Raw genomic sequence first — 24,366 nt, 5'->3', positions numbered from 1 at the left:
ACATACTTATTTTATTATGGAAAGGCATCATCTAAGTGACAAACAAAAATTAAGAGTAATTTGAAAGAAAGGGTGGATCATCACAACGTGAAGTGCCCTGTCAAATGGACACATCTGTGAGTGTTGTAGCATATTGTTGAGACATTACAGTGAGTACAATGACTTAAAAAAAAGACATTCAGGCCACAGTAGGATAACTACCCCAGTACAAGATCACTTATTGCTTTTGTTAGCTCGGAGACACCCATAAATGACACTTCCCGAGCCAGGATTGTGTCACCTCAAACCCTCAGAAACCGTGTCGGATAGCAGGGTCTATGTTAGAGACGACCTTTAAGGGTACCGCGATTGCTCCCTAGAAATGGAGCTGCTCGTTTAGCTTGGACACAAGAACATCTTAATTAGAATCCTGATGAGTTCAGATTTTGCAATCACTCAGATTCTGAAAGGATACGTATCTGGAGAGAATCTGGAAACCAAACGGCCTCTCGTAATAGTCATCTTAAAGTTCTAATTACAAAACCTTTCCTAAATCACCTTTTGAAGTTTTTATTGGTAAGGTCACAGACAAAATCGGAGTCTTGCGAGGTTAATGTGCCAGTAATATTTTCCAGTACATTACCGTTTGAATCCATTCATCATCTTCAAAATCACAGACTTATTTTGGATTAGATGGATGATTGGATATTTGGATATTGTGAGGCACTTTTTCTTCCTTTTTTGAAGGGATGTCCAACTAAAGTAAAGTCAGTTACGTAACATTTCGGTTATCAGTTGATCGAAGGAAGAGCAAAGGGCATCTTTATGCTTTTTTTTACTCAACCAGCCACGAATGTTGAACCAGATTTGTAACAGCAAATATGGAGAGCCCAATTTTCCTGATCCTGATCATCAACTTTCCAGTCAAGATACGTGGTAAGGCACAAACTTCCTACATGTTGCTCAAAACTCTCTAATTTATCAAATAGCAACTGGTGTTGAAATACACCAACAATTTGAGATTTATATGTGTTTAAACTCCTTATAAAAAATCCAAGTATTTCTCATTTAATGATCTAAGTTACATTAAGGACTGATGGGTAATTATTATAATTATCATGGATCTATAAAACCAAATCCAACTGAGACTTTTGCAAGGTAGACTTAATTGGTATAATAAAATAAGAAAGATTTGCAGTTTTGGCCCTGGAAACATTTTTGCTGTTCCCCAGCGATATCTACCATCCTCCTCTTAGATCTTAACCCCTTCTTTTTTGGACCTTTTTGGATAGAATCAAACGTCTGTAATAATCCTCTAGCCAAAGTCCCCCGAGGAGGCAGCAAGCAAGCGTGTCTGGAATTGACGATCTGTCTAATTAAAGTGGATACGGATACCACCTAACTGACTGCCATCAGGCCCGTCCTTTGTATTCGACCCAACAGCCACTTGTTCCACTTCGTTAATGTACTTATCGCCGCAATATTATGCGTCGGCAACTTCCTGTTCCACAACCGCCACAACCGTTCCGGGATCCGTGGAAATTAATTAATTGGAACCGAGACCGCACCAGTCGCAACGACTGTTCCCACAGAGTTTTATTGCCGGCGAAATGGTGAAGTGAAGAAGACGAGAAAAGCTCCGTGTCATTGGTGTCCCGGATAGTGCACTAAATAACTAAACCGACTGAGAAACAACAATAATAACGAAAGTGTCATCTAGATTGCGAAAGTTTTAAAAGCTCCCGGCTTGAATAATGCGCCGAATTGCATTGTCTGGAGGGTAAACAGCCGCGACGAAGTGCTTGTTTACATTAGTGGTGGCGACACTATTTCGTAACTCCGTACAAATTTCATCCGCGTGCACGTGCAGAAAAATGACATTCGAAAAGTTAAATATGTGGTGTTTGCGTTCGTCCCCGAGAACAAATACGCAAACACGAATACATAAACTTAGAGGGGGTAGGTTAGTCATTTCGCGAATCCCGTGAACGGGGGAAAGGAGATGCGGGTATTCGCGTATGAAAGAAGCGACAACCGACGACGGTTGATGGAATCGGATTGAATTTGAATGTTAAAACGGCTTAGTTAAGTATATAGTTTGGTGGTTAAAGAGCAAATAAGGGAAATCGTACGCGTGCCTACGGGACTGGATATTCCGTCAGCAAACTGAATTCATTAAATTTCCTTTATGTTGCGATATTAAGTTTGTTTTATGCTTTCGTCTTGTTTTGATTGGCCCGGTTTCAATCTGAGTTTGTTTTGTACGAACTATGTTGTAGATTTGATATTACTGCACTAGATTTCGCTGGCTTTTGTCACATGTTAATTCGATTTGTGAATTTGTTATCATCTGAATGTCAACATATTTTGGTAGTAATAAATAATAATTTATTGTGGAATTTATAAGCACAAAATAATAATGTACATACTTTAAACTTGTGGTTGTTGTTTAATTTCTACAGTATTAATTGGTTTTACATTATGCATCCAAATTTATTGAAAACAAATTTAAATTTTAATTAAAGTTGCAAATTTGAATTATATACAAATATTTTACTGATAAATGAAATTCTCAATGTTTAATATAAATTATTAGTTGTAGAAAGAAGTAAATAAATGCTACAACCAATAAATTTTTATAATAAAATCTTTACAAATTACCACTAAAATGAAAAATTTGAATAACACAAAAATATTTTAGAACTAATTGAAATATATGACATATATGTAATGTTTTAGAAAGATGTAAATAAGTACAATAATGCAAGTAAAAGAAACTAATAACTTTTATCAATAAGTGCTTTTAAAGTACCAGTAAGTTCTTAATTTTAGAACCTTTTGAAATAATAATATTTGAAATAATTTATTGCTTGTAAGAAGTAAATAAATGCAAGATTCCTTATCTCAAGATAATCAGAAAACAAATTGTAATTTTTATCAATGAAAGCTTTACATTAAATTGGCAAATTTGAGTTAAACAGTTAGAGTTAGAACCAGTTGAAAACTTTTGATATAACTTATTGTTTGTAAAGAAGAAATAAATAAATGCAAGACTCCTTACCTCAAGGTGATTAGTAAAATAACCAAAAAGTTGTATCAATAAAAGTTTTACAAAATTCCATTAAATTGACAAATTTGAATGACATACAAGTTTCAAAAATCATAATATTTGAAATAATTTATCTCAAGATGATCAGTAAAACAACCAAAAATTTTTACCAATAAAAGTTTTACAAAGTATCATTAAATTGGCAAATTTCAGTTAAACACAAATATTTCACAATCAGTTGAAAACTATATAATTTGTTGGTTGTAAGAAGAAGTAAATAAATGCCTCCTTATCTCAAAATGGTCAGTAAAACAACCAATAATTTTTTTCAATAAAAACTTTACAAAATACCATTAAATTGGCAAATTTGAATGACACAAAAATATTTTAAAACCATACAAAAATCAAAATATTTGAAATAATTTATTGGTTGTAGGAAAAAATAAATAATGCGGGACTCTTTAGGTAAAACAACCAAAAATTTAAATACAAGCTTTACTAAGTACCATTAAATTGGTAAATTTAAACTTAACACAATTATTTTAAAACCATCTAAAAACAAATTTTTGAAATAATTTATTAGTTGTACTTCTTCCTACAAATGTGAAATTTTATCTTAGACTGATCGTAATACAACCAATAATTTTCCTATAACAGTTATACAAATATAATTTGTAAATTCAATTTGAATTACACATAAAAATTTTAGAACCAGATGAAATTCAGATTATTTGATATAATTCAGTGGTTGTAGCAAGAAGCAAATAAATTCAAGATTCTTATCTCAAACCGTTCTGTAAAATAAGCAATGATTTTTTCCAATAAAAACTTTTACAGCGAATTGTTCTTTGATTGATACCAGCTGACTTGCCAAGTAAGGAGTTAAACCTTATAAGAGTTTCAAGTTTTTTTAACGACCGGTCGAATTTGCGAACGATGATTGCCCGATTGGCAACGATGGTCGGGTAATTTTTATAAAAAGTCGTCTGGTGAATAAACCGTATGTTTATTTAGTCGTAACAATAAAATGAATTTTTATTGGCGACCATCCAAGCTTTCGCGAACGTCCCATCAGACATTCAATTAACTCCTAAAATCAACATATCGAATACGGTTGAAATACGTCGCTTAAACATCAAAAACGAACCGTTCCATCCTCGATTGAAGATCTGATAGGACGAAATTAAAAAAAAAACCTTGTCTATTTATAAGTTTCCATCCTTTTAAATTGGCCCCGCAATATTGTTTAAAGGGAAAAACATCGAGTAACAAGAAATAAAACTCGTGCACCACGATTGAATGGAACCGAATTAGCTGAATTGGCTGACCGATCGCACCGATAAAGTCCCGGTGCATTGTGCCGATTAAAAATGTGCGGCATTAACGCGGAAATTTGCCCGGATCCGACTCCGGCATCGGCGACATTGTTTATCAGGACCCGATGCAATTACGGGAATTAATGAACGATGCGCATCGAATGTTGAACCCCGTTGAATTACATCCCGTCTAACGTTTTTCGAAACTTTAGAACGTGAAAGGGAAAGATTCGTTTTGTCCATTATATCGAGCTTTTACGTCGAATTGTTTCGTTTTTACGGTCCAATATCCGTATGGCGGTTTTTATTATTTTAATAATAACCACCATGATAGAAAGGGTAGCCGCACAAAAAGTTTATTTTGCAGCCCGAAATGGGCAATAAACGTGGCCGTGTCCATGTGGCATTTTCCAGCGAGACTCGTTTTTATCAGCCATTTTACTGGGAGCTACACATCATTCATTAATTTTCATCTGCGGACCTGGCGACAGTTATTGATCGTTTTAATACATGTATTTATTATTGCTAAATATTGATATTTATGGCCGTGGGCCGCTATTAGATATGTCTGCTCACTGTTGCTATCGTTAAATATACATTAATTACTCTGGCACATTCGACACTACACACAAATGTGGACGATTTTTAAAATTCGTGTCGTAAATTATATGGAAATGATAAATAATATCGAAAATTAATTCCCATCATGTTACCTATAAGTGCACGTTTCTGACGTTAAAAATATTATTATGGTGCATTTCAAAGGATAATTTCCATTTGATGTAATTTTGAATGTAAATTATTAAATGGCGTGAGATCCAAAATTATTAAACGTCCCAACAAAAATAGGAAATTTGAATTGCACATTAATCACTTTAATTGATTATTAAATTAAATTAATAACCTTATTCTGACCTTTTTTACTCGTTAACACTCATTTTCAAATGGGAGTCAAAATTTTGCCTATTGTAGCAGCCATTTTTTAGATAATTATTTTAGTAATTCTTGAATTATACTTCGTTTGAACTTTTATATGTTAGACAATAAAAATCATCAATGTACAATTCTAGCGGGCTATTCTTGTGGAGAAAAGTTTTAGTTGTTGTTGCAGACATATATTCAGGCTTTTATACTTCATTTTTTTATTTGGTGAGGACGAAGATAAAAACATTTTGTAATGATCTATCCAAATGTGGGCTCTCATAGTTAATCAATAGAGGTAGTTATTAAGAGATTTTTAATTGAAATATGCGCAATTGTAACTTGCTATTCTTCTAGAGATGTTGAGGAATTTTTGTTATTATAGTAGACATGCATTATTTAATATTTTAAAAACTCTTGAATTATACTTCATTTTCTTATTTGGTGGGAGCTGAAGATGGTAATTACTTTAATTGTAATAATCTATCGAAACGTGGATTCTTGCAGTTAAACTTATAATTGAACTTTTATAGACAATAGAAGTATTGTGAGTATTGTGCAATATTGCTATTCTTGTAAAGATATTGAAGAATTTTAGTTATTGTAGTAAATATGTGTTATTTCGACAAATATTTTAACATCTCTTAAATTTATTATCTTATTTGGTGGGAGCTGAAGATGGTAATTACTTTAATTTTAATAATCTATCGAAACGTGGATTCTTGCAGTTAAACTTTTAATTGAACTTTTATAGACAATAGAAGTATTGTGAGTATTGTGCAATATTGCTATTCTTTGGAAAGATATTGAAGAATTTTAGTTATTGTAGTAAATATGAGTTATTTCGACAATTAAACAACAGAGAAAATTATTAAGAGATTAAGACTTTTAATTGAACTTTTATAGACAATACAAGTCAGTATTGTTCAATTTTGCTATTTTTGTGGATATGTTGAGTAATTTTGGTTGTTTTAGTAGGCATGACACTGGATAAATGTTTTGACAACTCTTGAATTAAACTTCATTTTGTATGTTGGTGGGAGCTACACATAATAGTTAAGTTATTAATTATTAATTATAATTTTAAATAATTCACTCTTTACCTGCCATTCACACATCGATATTTAATCGATTAATCAAAACTTCCAGTCAACCTTCACATGAAAGCACACGCAGTCAGTCTCAAAATAGAGCCAAATTAATGAATTGGCCCCATCGCATTCTTCCCCAATAATTAATCGCGTTACATATTTAAACGTCCCGATAAACTCCGGACCGATCCGGGGTCTAAATTCGGCTAGTAAACACAAGCCGTCCCGGAACAATGGGTGCCGTCGATGCCATTTATCCGCCGCGATCGTAAATCCGCGGTAAGAAATGGGCCCGGCATTTGTCTGGGTGTCGAGGAAACGATGGAAAAAAAAACGAGGAAGAGTCCCGGTTGTGGGGTGGATAGGGGGCTGTAAACGCGGAAATCAATCGTCGCCCGATTTAATTCTTACCGCCTCCATTCGGACTACCGATCCGACTTCACCGGTCCCGTTCCTATACGTGTTTTAAATTTGTTTACTTCGAATTCAAGCGGCTCGATTAGGAACGGAGTTTTTCCGACGCGTTTCCGCCCCCACCATCCCCACTTAATGTTTGTTTCGCTAAATTACTCTTTTATGCGACTGAATCAGTACAAATTGATTTGGGTTCGTGAATCGTTTCCGTGGCTACAAACAATATTGGGATTTATTGGAGTCGAATTGGGCCAGTCCACCACATCATTACACTCTAATTTAAACGGTGTAAATCAATTAGTTTCAATAATTACTCTTCCTGATATTTTTATTTGAATTTCTCCTACATTTTCCACAGTTTGGTTTGTTATTGCGCCAGAACAACGAAAGTTGCAAGGCAATTCCAACATATATATCCTTGTGAAACAGAATGTAGGAAAGGACCATCTGTAGAATAAATCTCGTGGAAGAGTTCACGTACGCAGTGTCCCCGCAAAGGAATCGATTTCGGTTTCTCCGGCTCGTCACATGTGCCGTTTATCCGTGCGGTTCCGGATTAGCCCGATATGTACGGCGGGAAAACTCTCAACCCGGAACAAAATGTAAATTACCCCCACAGTTTGATTACATTTATCCAGATAATGTTTCCGGAGTTCCGTACGCCCGTAACAGCTTTAAATCTCGTTCCCGGCCGAACTTTTGGCCGGGGCACTTTTGAAAAGCCTTCACCTAGATGCCAAACGATGCGCGGAGTTTCCAACGGATACTTATGTTAATATTTCCTCCTCGACTTATACGTTGCCCCGAGTTATTGGTTGTCGGCTACTTGTAGTAGTTGTTTTTGTTTGTCGTCAATAATTATCTGAAGAGGATGGTGAAGTCGGGTAGATGAGTGGACGAATTTAAAATTCACTTTCTGGACCTTTCGGACGATAAATTTTTATAAAGTTTCACAGATTTATGCGGAAACAGAGTAACGACGCTCTCTTGCATTGACGTTTGTTTGGATTTATGGTTCTACGTGTTTGGCCGGTCATGAATTTATTAGATACGTTCGGGTATACATATGTTTGAAGTTGTGTCGATTCCTGCTTCCTTATCTTGCCTAAGGTCAAATTTCCAACCATCCATCATCGTTTTCCGTTTTTCCCATTTTGTTTGTGCAAAGGCATGCTTTAAAGAAGTTTCTAACGGCTGGAACAATTAATTACGTCGTCCAGAAACACGAAATGTCCGACCCATTATCCAATTATCCGAAAACGACGGACGTACACCTCGTCACAGGCAAAAAGCATGTCTTCGCCAGTCAACCAGCCGGAAACCATCCTAAAACCTAATGCCTTCTGGCGCAATACTCATAACCCATCCCGATGCATTATCATCTCGTATCATTGACTGCGAATGTGCCCGTTCTAATTGAATAAGGGACGTCAGCAGGCATCTCAAGGATGTTAGTGCCGCGTTTAGAGTGGGAAATTGGTCCGACCGCGGGGCGTTGTTATGACAACGGAGGGATTATTTTCGGCGGAGGACATGTGTGGTGCGTCGGGGGAGACGGCTAAAACTGAAATAAATGGACACCTCCACTTGATTAAGCGGTTTATGTACCGGCGAAGACAAATAGAGGCACTAATGCGCGAGCGGGGAGTCCTGGACCCTGGCCACGTGCAAACGGTCCACCGGTTCCTCCAGGATTATTAAGTCCACAACTGTGAACCGTTGTGTAAAATATTATGCCTTATAGTTTGGGGATGTCGCAGGAGCATTTCCATAATGTTTAAATCCTCGGTTATCGTGAATGGGCAGATTTATCAGCCGGAGTGATCTTAATTGGATTTTAAATACGGTGAATGTCCGACGTAGGCACAGTCTCCATCCATCATCAAATAACTATTAGACTTTTGTAGCATTACGTCCGACTGACTGATTATTCAAATTGATTCTCAACATGACAGAGTGACTGAGGTCGAGCAATTTGTCAAAAGATCTTATATGAGGATGCGCTTTTGACGTCGCCTCCCCATCCTTAATAAAAAGATACACACACACACACTCACAGAGTCGCGAAGACGTCCACCCCCCTTTGATGGATTGTCTCGGACCAGAAAAAGGCCGAGTCACAACCAGTGCTTATCGAGTTTTTCTCATTGCCAAGACGTACCCTTGTACAAGGGAGGGTCGTTAATACTTTAGCTTGTCCTACACTACGTACAGCTGAAAAAATTATGACAAAAGTAAACAGGGTTAGAGCTGTTCTAAATTGTTAATGGAACCAAACACGACATCCGCAACAAAGGACAATCGGGCATTGATTGACACATACCCGTGTATACATAGTTGGCATAACAGGATTAAGTGGTAGCAGAATGCAATAATCAATAGAGCCGTTCGAATTCCGTCGGTCGGCGCAACGTGATCCAAAACGATGGAAGGAATTAATTATTAATTAGACGGTCAATTGTTGATTCACAACACACGGGCCATTTGCTCATCAACAGGCGAATATTGCAGCAGGATCGACCCGTACCGGCCAGTGGGACCGTCATAGAGTCCGATTCGGCTAATAGTCTAATAAATACCCGTTTGATTAGAGACCGGACCGTTGTAATACAATCCTCAATTGGCTCAAGTCGGACTAACACTCCCGCCACTAATTAATTTGCCTTTGTCCGGTTATTGTATGTGCCGCAGTCCGTCACGTAAAACGGCCAAAGTACTCGAAAACATATAAAATAATGATTCACCGTGCACGCAAAGAACACATTCAATTAACTCCTTAATTGAAATACCTTTTCAAACTGCACACCGGGAACAAACTCTTGAAGTGGGCCTTCGGCACTCCCGGATTGCTTGCATCATTTGCCTTGCATCGTTATATCCCTGGGATAAGGGTGGAAAATAAAGAAAAACAGGTTGAAATATGGGATGCAGTGGTCGAGGTAATAGAACAAACGACGCCAATTAGCCAGACATTTTTCTAATTTCATTTCTTCCAGCTCTTAAGTGATATCGTCCGAAGAACACAACGGATATGTCGGCCTTAATTGCGGTACATAAGATATTTAGAACTAGGAACAAGATAATAACTCCACTAGTAACCGTAGTAATTTCAGCTCAGCATTAACAAGTGTAAAAGAAGAAAAGCACGTTACATTTTGAGATTTGATGTAGCGAGAGTCTGGCGGTTTCAGCAGCTAACAAGGGCGCACTGTTGTTGTTTGTTTTGTACGATGTTAAAAAGATGCATATTAAAAAAGTTTTGCGCTGAAATACTAACAATGTAGTAAGTTTAATAGAATTTAAGATTTAATTAAAATAGCGCGTCTGAGTGACAGGCGTTAAAAAAATAACGTCTCATGCCCTCGTTTCATAAAGTAACTGTCTTAAACTTCCACTCATAAGACAGTTAATTAAATTTTACTGCGAGTGTATGTTTGAATTATTAAAAATATTTTAAACTTGAGTCTGATTAAACCCGACATGGCTTTAATATAAACATGGAGCTGTCAGTTTACCTGATTGTGACAGTTCTCGTTAATAGATCTGGAATCGGGGGATCAAAACGTCTGGTTTCCCCTTCATTTTGGAAGGAATTGCATGATTTGTCAATTCCGGCTAAATTGTGATCATCATAAAAGTGACTTTTCTTTCTATTATCGTGTAGGGGGAATATCGGACCTTTGGGACAACATGGATTCAATATAATCAAGCATCTATTCCAGAAGTGATCAGTTACAGAACATTAAACGCAGTTCTTGTGTTACTGCGACCATATGGACACTTACACACAGAATTAAATGAATTAAACGTAATCGCCTTCGGTTCAAATGCAGTCAATCAATACTTGAGTGCAACACTTACTTATTTAGTTTCGAACAATAAAATTTAACGAATGAGCTATTCCTATAGCTATTGATACTTTTGGAAGCTTTGGAAATTTGAAATTTTAATATCTGCGGAGCGGATTAATTTAAAATTCATCCCGGGGGAGCACTTCGGATAATTGAATACAAATTTGATGATTATTATTGAATATATTGGTAACCGTCGGGACTGATGAATATGATAAACGGCCGCTAGTTTGGGACAATTTGCCGCACTAAAATCGATTATTGTTATTATTGGAACTACACTCAAAATGTTTATGATACTTATACAAATTGATTTTTCAATAGAATCTGGCGAACAAAACAACACAATTGCTATTTGTTCTGGCCACCTTTGTTGCGATGAATCAACCATTAGGAAGAGGTTTCATCCAATGAATCTCATCAGTAAGTTGGAGTAATGGATTCTAAATAAATTGAGGTATTTTACAATTGGTCTGTAACACAAAAAATTTCATGCACCACCTACCAAGAGGCCAATGTTCAAGAAAAAAGACGATCTATTTCTTCATGACCAGCTTACTCAGATTTCGTATTCAAGACTCAAAGGAAACTTTAAATTTTTAAAGATTATTTGTATCTCATTCGCCATATAATTCAGATATTTATCCTTTTTGTTTATTTTTGGTCATTGTCTGATGAGAAGGTCAAGGGTGTGTTTTTCTTCAGTTCCAAAAAAGAAGAAGACGTTTCTTGTGACTTGTAGCTTGTTACCAAATATTATTGATTGTTGATTATTTTTTAAATAAAATCATTCAAAATTCCAGAAATCAACGCACCACTCCAATAATAATTGATTATTATTTTTTGAAAACGGGAAAAATAAAAGTAAACGCTATTTGAATATTGGTTATAAACGTAATCTTTCAAATGTAAAGTTTGTAAAGTTTTTTACAGGGTTGACGTTTGGAGGTTGGGAAGGGCAAGACAAGACATTGATGCTTCGGTCTTTTAATCAATCAGTCACATTTTGTGTTTTGGGATCATTTTTATATTGAAACACATTTATTAAGATCATTATTTCTTCAATATATAGAAGCAAAATGTTTTTTATTATATGAATTATAATTTTTCTTACAGTTTCCCTTCTACAATGATTAATTAATTACAATAAGCAAAAGACCGCTACCAATTAATCGATTTTAATCCATAGAGAGCACTAAAACACCATAAAGTAAATTTGTTCATTAAAAAATAAAAAAGTAAGCAATTTTTAAAAGAATAAATTGCTATAACTATGACTACTCATATATATTGAAGGTACTCTACCATTTCAACCCTTTAAAATTTTTTGAGTGTGACCCAGAAAACGTGACGTTAACATCCAGTAATTGGAGCACCGCATCGCGCAATTGAATGAGCCAAACGATCATGAGAGCGGAGCCCGACGATTGCATCCGCCATCCCCCAATTAAATTATTACGAAATCCGCCGACTAGGCGGAAATTCAAATGCGGCAACATTGTTATCATCTTCCCCGGCTTCTCTCCGTTTCACCTGCAGTCATTCTTCTTGATCCCGGTAACTGGGGCGCGATAAATTACGTTTTGCGGGGGCCGCGCGTCCGCCTCACCTGAGGCGTCGCACGTCAGATAGGGCAACTACGGACGCCCGACTCAATCATACCGCCAACTTATCACTTTAAATATCCGAGTCCGCAGCCATTCTCTAATAATTTTCATGATTTATTCAGCAATTGCGAACGCCCCCTCTGAAATATTATCAAGGTGGGTTTCGGTCGGTAATTAATCAGGGTGAAAAATAGTGGCATCAGTCATACGACCAATAAGCCACTGCGAAATTATGTCCTAGACAAGTACTAAGTTACGACTTCTTGAATTATGGGTGCAATGAGTCAGTTCAAGCAGTGGTTCATTGCTCTAGGTCTGTGCTTCAAACAAATATAAAAATGAAAGGAAGTATCTTAAGTTACAGTTTCAATGAGTTAATTCAACCAGAGATTATTTGCTGTATGTGCTTCAAAAATAAATGAAAGGAACTTTTAATTTCTTTACAATGTACACTCAAGTTATCACTTATTACCTCAAAAAGGCAGTCACTGGTTGAACGCATTTAAAATGGATGAATTGATGAAACATTTCGAATTCTAGTAAAGCTTTTCGCATATGCACTATTTACCTGAGTATAATTCTGTGCTTGGAACATGGAACGGGAGCGGGTCCGTAATCCAAGGTACATAAATCTTGTTGTGCAGATATAACAGGTCGGCAATAAATATGAAATTTGAATAATTTAGATTCAGCAATAAATTATGTGTAGGTCGAGCTGATTCCCGCCGAAACATCGGCCCGTTTCCCCTCCACAGGAAGGATGTAATATTAAAACATTTCGGCCGAGGGTCAGGAATTTAAAATTCACCGGTCAATACAGTTCTTACGTCCGACGGTTGACGACCATCGTCAAAATCCCCGAGGGGAATTTATAATTCAGTTGGGAATTATATTTTTATAAAGTTTCGAATGTGTTATTGGAATATTTGATGAACGCGAAAATAAATTTCGACGTTTGCATAAAAACCACCTTTGGTAAAATTATTGCTGTTAATATCAACATTTTCGGAATAACCAAGGTATAAATCACCGCAGAATCAATTTCCCGCTCGCTGTAGTTATGCAATATTTACGTTTAAATCCAGTATGAAGATTTATCGTGTTTCATACAATCAATTATCTGCATTATCTGCCTTCGTTCCACTCCTTCGTTCCGCAGTCCGGGTCCGGAGCCAAGAAATTGGGTAAACATTGGATTTTTATTTTATCCCCGCACGTGTCAGTATGAAACATTTCAGCCCTTCGGCTTATTTACGTTCTCTTTTTGCCAGTCGGGAAATGTAATCCGACGTGATTTCCAAGATACAATTTTAATTTTTGATTGGAATCAAAAACAGAACGTTTGACCTTAACCAAAGTGTTCCGTATTAAATTCTTTCGTATAGTTACACCCACTCAGACAATAAATCTGTGGCCGACTGAATATTTAATTCGGGCAAATATAATTGGGGTTTAAATTTAAATTCCGACACCATACACTCCGGTTAATTGCTTCTTTATGGCGGAATTAAATTACGGTCCTCGTGGAGTTGCCGCCATGCACAATTAAATATAAACAATTCCCGACGAAAACATGACCGGCAAAAAATATGCGTGCACGGTCGTTTAACGGACAGTTAAATTAAATTCGCACCGAGAAATATTCATATGCACTTAAAGGATTTATCTCGCTACCATTGAGAGATAAATATCAGATCATCGACGAATAAAAGTAAACGGCATTGTCGAAAATCGCAATCTCATTGGCAATTTAGATGTTCTTTCGGTGATGTTTCCATAGTAAATTGTTCCGAATGGTCCGAAATCTCTATAATCTGTGGTACTCGGCCCGTTATTGATGACAGGTATTACCCGACACTGGACCAACGGATTACCCCTTGAGAAATACGCCACGGCTTACACACTCCACTTTTCCCTCTTGCCTTTCACATTTTCGTCATCAATTTTCATTAAATTTTATAATATCTACCGGCGGCGTAAAGAAGATGTCCCTCCATCAGTCAGTTTCCATTTCGTTGGAGGTTAATGTACACCTAGAACGCATTAAGATTTTTTATAAAATTTGGTATACTCCTATACCTATTGTACCTAGTGAAATAAGAAATGAAATTTAAAGTCTATTGGAAAACGTATTGTCGGTTTTTTGTTGTTTACTTAATTTCGTTAAAGTATTGCAAGCAAGCATGTACTTATTGGGTTGTTCGGAAAGTAATTTCGTTTTTTCTCGACTGAGAATTAAATTGTATTTTTTTGCACCCAACTTCACACTTAATCCGTATAATTTTTAGATGCATTGAGAGCTCATGTAGCAAGCCTTGTGTGTGAAAAATTCCAATTAATTCTACGCGGTAGTTTTTGGTTGGTGCCCTTTTAAATATGGAGAGCGATAAGCAGCATTTTCGACATATAATACTGTTTTACTACAGAAAAGGTAAAAATGCTGTTCAAGCCAGAAAGAAATTGACGTGTGTGGAGGTGTGTGTACTGTCAACAGTGCCAGAACTGGTTCGCTAAATTTCGATTCGGCAATTTTGATGTCGAAGATGCACCACCTTCGGGAAGGCCGGTTGAAGCTGATAAAGACGCGATAAAGGCATTAGTTGATGCGAACCGGCGAATAACAAGATCGGATTGAGGTTAACTTTATCAAATTCAGTTTATGACCACTTGAAAGGCCTGGGACTATCCTCGAAGCTCGATGAATGGGTTCCCCATGGTCTCACAGAGAGAAGGAATACCTTTAGCCAACTGAACGAGTTTGATAGAGGTGAATAGTGGCCCTGAAGCAGGAATTTCGCTTCAAAAAATAGCGCATCGTTTCTAACAGAAATGTGAGTATTGTGATACGATTTTGGCAGTCCTAGAGTGAAGAGGATAAAAGAGGTAGAGAAAGAGGTTCAGGAAGACCCAGAGCTACCACAGAGCCACAAGATTTTGGCCTTTTTGGTCATACCTCTAACAGCAAAGCATAGACGTCAACATAGTGACTGGTGTATGGAACGTCAACAGTGGGATGAGAAATGAAATCACAGTGTGTTTAGTGATGAATTATGCTTTTCCTTGGGCTTATACTATAGTCTTGCGTTAGTAAGACCCGACCACACATTGCCTAGGAGCTTCCCATGTGAATTTACTACCTTGGTCACCCAGATCTCCAGACCATTCCTCAACTGAACATGTGTGGGATATGATGGGACGACGCTTAACGCCTTTCACCGACTCTTAATGAACTAAGACGTAATATTCAGTTCGTGTGAGATGAAATATCACAAGAAAGTGTTGATAATCTCATTAGATCGAAGCTACAACACGTCAGTGAGTATCTTAATCAAAGAGGGGGTCCAACCCATTATTAGCTTCTGACACTTTATGCTTTAAGATTTTAATCAATTGTTATTTTATAATATGATATATTTCTAAAAAAAAATAGAATAAACCAATTGTATTTTGTTTGTACGAAGTATATGTACTCACACATACTTTTTATATCTTTATACTGTATTCTCAAGTTACGATCTCTTGATTATAGTGAATTAATTTAACCAGTAGCTTAATGCTTGGTCTGAGCTTAAAAAAACGGAAGGAAGTGATCTACATATATTCTTTACGATGAGCCTGAATCTCTATAATCTGTGGTACTCGACTGTTATTGATGACAGATATTAACCGACACTGGACCAACCGATTACCCCCGAAGAAATTCATGCCTCATGCCTCTCATCATCAATTTTCATTAAATTTTATAATATCTAGTGACGGCGTAACGAAGATGTCCCTGCACCAGTCGGTTTCCATTTTGCCGGAGATTAATTTGAAATTCGCTTAGGAAAAAAAGTGTATCCACTCAATAATAATAGTGCGTGGAGTTTCACAATAAGGAACGGAGTGGCTCCAACCATTAATAATATCCTTAAGACGTCCTGAATGGCAGACAGCGCAAACACAGGTTGCTCTCCCCTCCCCCCGAAAATCCGCGACCCGGCACATTTTAATATTTGAAAGATTACACATAAATATGTAAATAATCGTTAAATCTGAGCAGGCGCTCTATTTACGATAATGTTACAATTTCATCGTTTGACTCGTATTTATTTGCGATTTAAGCGCAATTAAAGATTTGAATAAATTTTAATGTGCACCTCGTTTAAGTTGCAAATTTGATGGCGTGTCTTTTTGTACAATGCGATACTTAATTTTGAATACAAAGGAGCCAGTGCAAATCCCATTAAAATCCGGAGTTGGCAGAATCAACAAAAAGCATGGGAAATGTGCAAATACGCCGTTTTAGTTTAATATGCGTTTAACAAATGCAGGCTCCGGTGTCAACCGTTTGTTACGAGGTGTTTGGTTTTATTTAATTCCGTTTAAATTTGTCTGTTTGGTCAAACTGGCCTTGCTGCAATATTATTTTCTATTAATTATGTTAAGTGGACGCTAATTATTATTTTTATCACGTTAACGTGTGTATAAACCATAAATTACCTACTACTCAGTAGTTAAATCATAAAGCTGATTTATTTTCTAGTAACAATATAAATAAACAATAAATCAGTCATGTTTTTTATTTATTAATACGATTAATGGCAAATTATTTTATTTTGATTAAGTTTTACTTGATCCCACTGTAGTTTTGTGTAGGTTAAATAAAATTATTAAATAGTTATAATATATTTATTATCGTATCAGACTACAACATTAATAAATAATTTGATTTATTTTTGTTGGTATAATAAACTAAGTTTAATATAACCATCGAACAAACCATAAAAATTTGAAATATTATTTAAATTAAATTATCCATTATAGTAAATGAATGGCCAAACAAAAGCGTCAAAATTAAAAAAAAAGAACCAAATACAATGTCGGTTGATGAATGGTTATGAAATGAAAATGTTTGCATGGTTTATGACCTTTATTGCTGCGAAAAGCGTTTAAAACACTATATTGTTGTTATTTCATTGTCAAACTTTATTCTATATTGAATTTATTCCCCTTCATTATAATCAAATATTTTATTTTTGGTTGTTTTTCTGGTAAAATTGCTAAATTTTTGGGCTTAATGGAAAAATAAATTATTTCGGATTAATCAAACAATATACTTTTAACTGTGAATATTTTAACCAAAATTAAACAATACTGGGAATATACAAAGTGACTTTTAATTCAAATTAAATTTAAATTAAATGTTTCTATAAAAGGACTCGCAATTTTGACTTTATTAGCACTCTATTATAATTAATATATCAGCTTAAAAATCACCCTGTATATTGATTTTATTCAAGTTTTTAATTTTATTTTCCCTCTTGCAGTTCTGGCTTTGCTAACTGTAAATTAAAATTAACATATCAGCTTAAAATCACCATGTATATTGATTTAATTTATTTTTTTAGTTTTATATTCCATTTACAGGTTTTATTTTATTATCATCCTGTATACTGATATCATTTAAATTTTTTCATTTAACATTTTCTTTTTGAAATCTTACTTAATATGTGTTAATATTAAGCTTAAAAATCGCTCTCAATATTAATTTAATTTATTTTTTTAATAATATTTTTCCACTTAACCCCTTATATTGATATAATTTTTATATTTAATTTCATATTCCTGTGTAGATTGGGCTTTATTAACACTGTGTTATAATTAATAAATTAATCATAACATACAAGATGCTTGTATATTGATTTTATTTAATTTTTTAAAACTGCTTTATTAGCATTATATATCAACTTGAAAATCTCTATGTATATTGGTTTAATTAGACACTTTTTCTCATTAAAATATGTAAACATTGTTAGACAAAGTAAACGGATCAATATCACACGTATATATTTAATAACGGAGGCTCCAAAATTAATTATCCGTTGATTGACAGTGACAAGAGAAATTGGCTCTGTCGTCTACAGAAAAAAAAACTACGAATTTAATTAATTTGTAAATTATCACGTTAATCCGACAAACGATTAATAACATTTCAACACGGATCGATACTGCCGAAAACAAATTGCCCGAGTATTAACAATAACATTTTCAGTCATGTTAACTATAAATCGGTATTGGGAATTGCGGCCGGTTTATAATAATTTTCGGTTTAATTGAAACTTCTGCGTTTGAAAGCTCAATTAAGGAGCACTTCGGTTTGTTTCTGAATGGAATATCGAATACAATTCCAAATAGAGCACGGTCTATGAAAAACTCATTCCGAAACTGTCCGTCCGCTTCCTTGACGGCGGGTCCGTGACAATTCCACACAACCGAATGAATTTATTTTTGTTTAATCCGGTTTAGTTGTGCAACTGTCCCACTAGCTGGGTAATTTTTTTTTTTGCATTTTTTTGCAATACAACTTCTGTTTGTATGGTTGTACTAAAAGGTAACGGCCCCGGCAATCTCACGGGGAGACGGCGAAACAATCTTGATAGCTTTTGTTCGATGTTAATTAGCAATTTTCTTGATGGTCGCATTATTACATCCATAAAGCTCGACTTTATGTTTTCCTCACCTCAGCATACAAAGTGCTAAACGAGATTAACTTCCAGTTCATTTACTAAACACTTCCGCCAATCCATCGAAACATCCTGGGGGTCCCAGCCCACCCCCGCATTCAGGCGAGATTTTTGCCTAAATAATTGCCAATGTACCGTATCCCCCAGAAAACCTTTTAAGACTCGATTCCGCAACCGAGGTATTACCAACCCTCGTCTGGTGCTAGGGAATTTCTCGGAGCACGCCACACATCCGAACGGGACGTAAACGCAATAAGTGGGGAATGTCGGCCGGGTAGGGGGAGAAAAAACACAACTGAGGGTGAATCCTGTCAATTTGTAGGCACCGGCTTGGATTCTCCCATGTTCCTCTCGTCTAAGGAAGTCGCTTCCTTATCAGATTTCGTTTCGTGTCCACGAGCCGTGGATTCGACAACCCTCCAAAATATAAAATTCATTTTTAAACAACTAAAAAAGTACCTATTAAAAACTCATAATAAAATGTATTAGTTGTTATAAAAATACACAATGCATATACATACAAAATACGATAATATATTGTTGTTTAAACAAAATCATTAAATAGCACATTTTTATCTTTAAAGGATGAGAAAAAAATGTATTAGTTGTTATAAAATTTTAATTTATGATCTTACACGATGTATACACATACAAAATACAATAATATATTGTTTACACAAAATTATTAAATAGCACATCTTTAAATTTAAAGTTTAGACATCCATTTGGTGTTTTTGAAAGCAGCCTCTGAGACATCTCTCATAATGGTCCAGCACTGGACATCTTGAAATAAATTCTATTGTTAAAATCGAAAATTCTGCCAATAGTTTTACTTTTTTTCTTGAGCAAATCATGTAAATTTGGAAACTGCACCGAAGACTTTTTTTTCTAAAAACCTTTTTTGATGGCGGGAAACAAACGAAGTCTCGTCAGATCATAGAAATAGCCAAGAGTATTTCTCCACTTAGCTAGCTGCAAAAGTTAGTTGGTCTCCAACATTGCTACCAAAATATAAGGAGTAAGCCTTTTCTATTAAAAGATATTCTTCCTTTATAACAAACATTATTCGGTTCATTTACACAAATTTACAACATATTGCTCAAAACTCTAATATTTCAAATACAAAGTGCTATCGATCAACTAGTGGTTAAAATACAATTAATTAACAATTCATGATTATATGTATATAAATTCCTTATTATAAATTTGTATAATAACATAAGTAATTTCGAAAACTGTTTGCTCTTCCCCTTTGTTATTTTTTGTTTGTTTCTTTCAGGATACGACAGGAAAAGAATGGGGGAGCCTGGTGCCCCAAAGCGCAAATCAGCAGCGAAGTCAGGGAGTACTTAGAAGTGGATCTCCAGAAAAACCATCTGATGACCTGGACCGAGACGCAGGGCAGATTCGGCAACGGCCAAGGCCAGGAATACGCCGAGGCGTTCCTGGTGGAGTATTGGCGTAACAGTTTGAACCAGTGGGTGACTTACAAGGACTCGCGGGGCGAAAAAGTAAGTAGGAGTTGAAAATTTATCCGCCATACTTTCGCAGCATGCGGTTTACTTATGCTCTAATAACATTAGGGTCGGAGTTTATAATTGTATTTGTAGGACTTAAGCGACTCAAGCCTTAAGAGCGTTAAACGACAAGTTGATTAAAAAGTTTAAAACTAATTTGTCGTCGTAACCATTGATACGTCCTTATAAACTGTCATAAATCTATTTGCTCGAGTTATATTTTATGGCACGGAGTTTTAAACTTTTAATTAAATTCACAGTACTTAAATGTATAACTTCTGCGGCTTTCGAATATATATTATTGACAAATTTATCGCACGGTTTAATTCGCCTTGGGCGCGCTCACTGCGCCCTTCTTTTCCTTTCTTTCCACTGACGTCTTGTTAAAAACTTTTTCGTCCCCCCTCCTTCCCCATGCTCATAACTCCCCATCACATCACGACGGACCGAAAAAAAAATCTTTAAGTTTTCACGCTACGCGTGAAAGTTGTATAAAAATGTAGCCAGTCATGAATCTTGTTTAATTTTTCGGTTTTGTTGTATTTAATATTTCCGCCGGCAAAAGTTTACGACTTGATGGATGTCAATGTGGCCTGATTTATATTTTGCCGAGGGCGGAATCGAGGAAAGTATCTGGAAATCACGAATTCGTATAATTATTTCTGAAAATTTAAAACGTTTTTGTACAATAAAAGATCCTGTTCCCCGTTACAAAGGTCAGCTTTCTGACTTATTGCTCGGTGCCACGTCCCTTTCACATACGAAGCCGACATTCATATCTGGACCCTTTGAATATTAAAAACATTTTAATCCCATTTCACGGGCCTAAACTAACAAGATTTTGCCCCATTAATAATTCCTATTTACGAAACGGGCATGTCACATTTAAACATACAATTCAAAAAATTGGTTGTGACAGTACACAATTTTCTACATAATACGTATAAAATTTTAACTGTACGAACTGGCGGAGGCGGCGCATGTTTCCCAGTCGAATCGATAAATACATATAAAAAATCGTGTATGCGAAACGTTTCCTGTTAAAAGGAATTATAAAATAATTTAGGTTTTTTTTCTGCATCGGAGAATGGAGGCTGAAAGGAGCACAGAAAACATCAAACTGAAGTTTTTAAGTTCCCAAGCTCTTTGTGCCGATTCTTTTTATGTATTGAAAGTGAAAATACTTTATTATGGAATCTTTTTTAAGGGAAAAATACGGCAAAAAGAATTTTTAATACACTTTAGGCAGTGAAAAGAGAAGACCCGCCCTCATAATTACTAAGTAAGTAGAAATTGATTTTCGGAATTTATCCAGTTTGAAACAATCTCGTCGGCAAACTGGCAGGTTTAATCAAGAAGGCAGGTACCTAATCTACGTCTCTGTCCGAATTTCGCAGAAAAAAAAATTATTAAAAGTTAAATAACTAAATAAGTATTTTTTTAATTTACTGCGAACCGATTAGGAAATGGGATCTGACAGTTCCATTATCAATTCACTCCGATCTCTTGCGGCTTGTTAATGTTTCAAATAGTATGGAATATAAATTGAAACGGAAATTCACCATCAACTAACAAATTTGTTGCACGCAGAAAAAGAGCATGGAGTATTAAAACTTTAGAAGAACGTACAAGACAGTATGTACAAAGAAAAACCAAGTCAATTAAGTAAAGTTGTTCTTCGCTGAGATACACTCTTTTAGACAGCTTTAATTTTATTAACTAGATAAATTTTTAAAGTAAATACACCATAATGGTGAACAAATTCATTCAAAGAGTAAATGCTTTTAGTTGTAATTAATTAGATGAGACGTTTTGAGAAGAATGTCTATTTTTAAACGGAGTAGAAATGTGAAAAATATAATAAATATTCTCCGTATAGACACCCATCGTCAGAATATAAATTTTGTCATTTTCATTACACCTAAGTTTTGTGCTGTGATTAGACGAAACGTATCCAAGTAATGTTTTGAGAAACATCTTAAAACCTATTTTAAAATGGAGGTTTTGAAATAGAAATTGGCAGAATATATGAAAGGTATCCAAGTAATGTTTTGAGGAAAACATCTAAAAATATTTTAAAATGGACACAGTATAGATATATTTTGCATATTTCTAGCTCAAAACCTCTGTCAGGAAATAGTTTTTGAGATTTTTCTTACCGCTGCGGTATGTAATCTTTAATTTTGATTGAACGTTCCTGACATACAATTAATACAAATATCCTGAACTGGTGAACAACTTCATTGAGTCAAAGCTTTTGATTAGACGAAACGTATCCAAGTAATGTGAGAAAAATGTCACAATCTATTTTAAAACGGAGAGTTTGAAACCGAAATTGTTTTATATGTTTTATGGTCACAGTATATATTTTACCTAATTCTACCTCAAGCCTCTATCAAGAAATAGTTTTTGATATTTTTCTTACAGCTGCGATATGTAATCATTAATTTTGATGGAACGTTCCTGACATACAATACTAGTACAAATATCTTAAAATGGTGAACAACGACCTTAAGAGAGTCTAAACTTTTTATTAGACGAAAGGTATCCAAGTAATGTTTTGAGAAAAATGTCACAAACTATTTTAAAATGGAGAGTTTGAAACAGAAATTGTTTTTTATGTTTTATGGTCACAGTATATATTTTACCTAATTCTACCTCAAGCCTCTATCAAGAAATAGTTTTTGACATTTTTCTTACAGCTGCGATATGTAATCTTTAATTTTGATGGAATGTTCCTAACATACAATACTAAAACAAATATCCTGAACTGGTGAATAACTTCATTATGAGAGGCAAAGCTTTTAATTAGATGATACGTATCCAAGTAATGTTTTGAGAAAAATGTCACAAACTATTTTAAAATGGAGAGTTTGAAACAGAAAAAGTTTTTTATGTTTTATGGTCACAGTATATATTTTACATAATTACAAACTCCTCAAGAAATAGTTTTTGATATTTTTCATACACCTACGATTTCCTTTAATTTTGATTGAACGTACTAGAAATACAGTTCAAGAGTCGAAGATCTTGATTGGACGAAATATCAAAAACTATTTCAATCTAAACATTGTATAAATTTTTTTATCGTTTAATTTTGATACTAATTTGTGCACAAACAGTTCAAGTTTTCAGTGCAGGTAATAAATAAACTGCAATAGAGTAGATTCACGTGTATCGTATAAACCGCATTGTAAACATCAATTAGCTTAAAATCTCCAACACCGTAAACGCCGATCGGAAAAACCGAAAACCTCGTAAAACCCACAGAAAAAAAATGCGGCGAATTAATAATCGGCAACATGCGGCTAAGCCCCGGAATTCGGGCATCGCCCGTCCCAATTACAAGGTGTATTTTTGACAGGCGAACAACGGACAAACGGGCACATTGTTTCGTGTGCAGGTGCGTCTAAAGTGCATTTTATGTAAAAATGCACAAAACCGGCTAAGCCTACCCGCATTGCGGTCGTTTTTATGCCCGGTTTTTGCGACACGCGGGCATATGCAACAGCTGCCGGCGCTGGGCTTAATGTTACGGAGGCGGTGGCGGCGGCGGCAGCGGCGGCGCCCGTCTCCACTGCACTGTAAACTCCACCGTTTTATTGGGGCCCGGCCCGCAATATTTTGATGCGCCGCGCCACAACATATTTAAATTATAACGCGGTCTGTTCACGCCACAAAATCCCGCTACAGTTGGCAAACGTTTGTTTCACATTTGAGAAGTGCTCTTTCAAAACTAGACATACACTCATACAAAGTGTAATAGTTCTGAGAATAAAGTCTTAAAGTAATTATATGTTATAGATGATAAATGATATTATTATTACACATCAGAATTAAAAAAAAAATTAACGTAAAGGAAGAAAAATCGATAAAACTAACTGGATATCTTTGATTTTGAAGAAAAATGGAATTTAAGTTTTATTTAAAAAAATAATCTACATTATTGCTAATACCCTGCCCAAGAAATTAACCCACCACACCAATAATAATTGATTATTATTAATATTTTCTGAAAACAAGAAAAATAAATACACTCTTTGTATATTTATTTAAAAATAGGTTTATATTTATAATTCTCACAAAAAGTCTCACATCTTTTATTAATACTCAAA

At 35.3% G+C, this 24,366-nt stretch overlaps 1 protein-coding gene across 1 annotated transcript in view; it reads left to right on the top strand.

Annotated features, from left to right (window-relative positions):
- Window positions 1-24,366, top strand: part of LOC109598811 (discoidin domain-containing receptor tyrosine kinase B-like) — a 198,896-nt gene that overhangs the window by 86,947 nt on the left and 87,583 nt on the right. The window contains exon 4 of the mRNA XM_049963791.1: window positions 20,014-20,245. Within this exon, the coding sequence (XP_049819748.1) occupies window positions 20,014-20,245 (232 nt within the window). The remainder of the gene's footprint in view (window positions 1-20,013; window positions 20,246-24,366) is intronic.

Source organism: Aethina tumida, chromosome 2, assembly GCF_024364675.1.
Source record: "Aethina tumida isolate Nest 87 chromosome 2, icAetTumi1.1, whole genome shotgun sequence".
Lineage (NCBI taxonomy): Eukaryota > Metazoa > Arthropoda > Insecta > Coleoptera > Nitidulidae > Aethina > Aethina tumida.
Note: the sequence above shows the minus strand (reverse complement) of the source record. Positions and strands in the feature narration are given on the sequence as shown.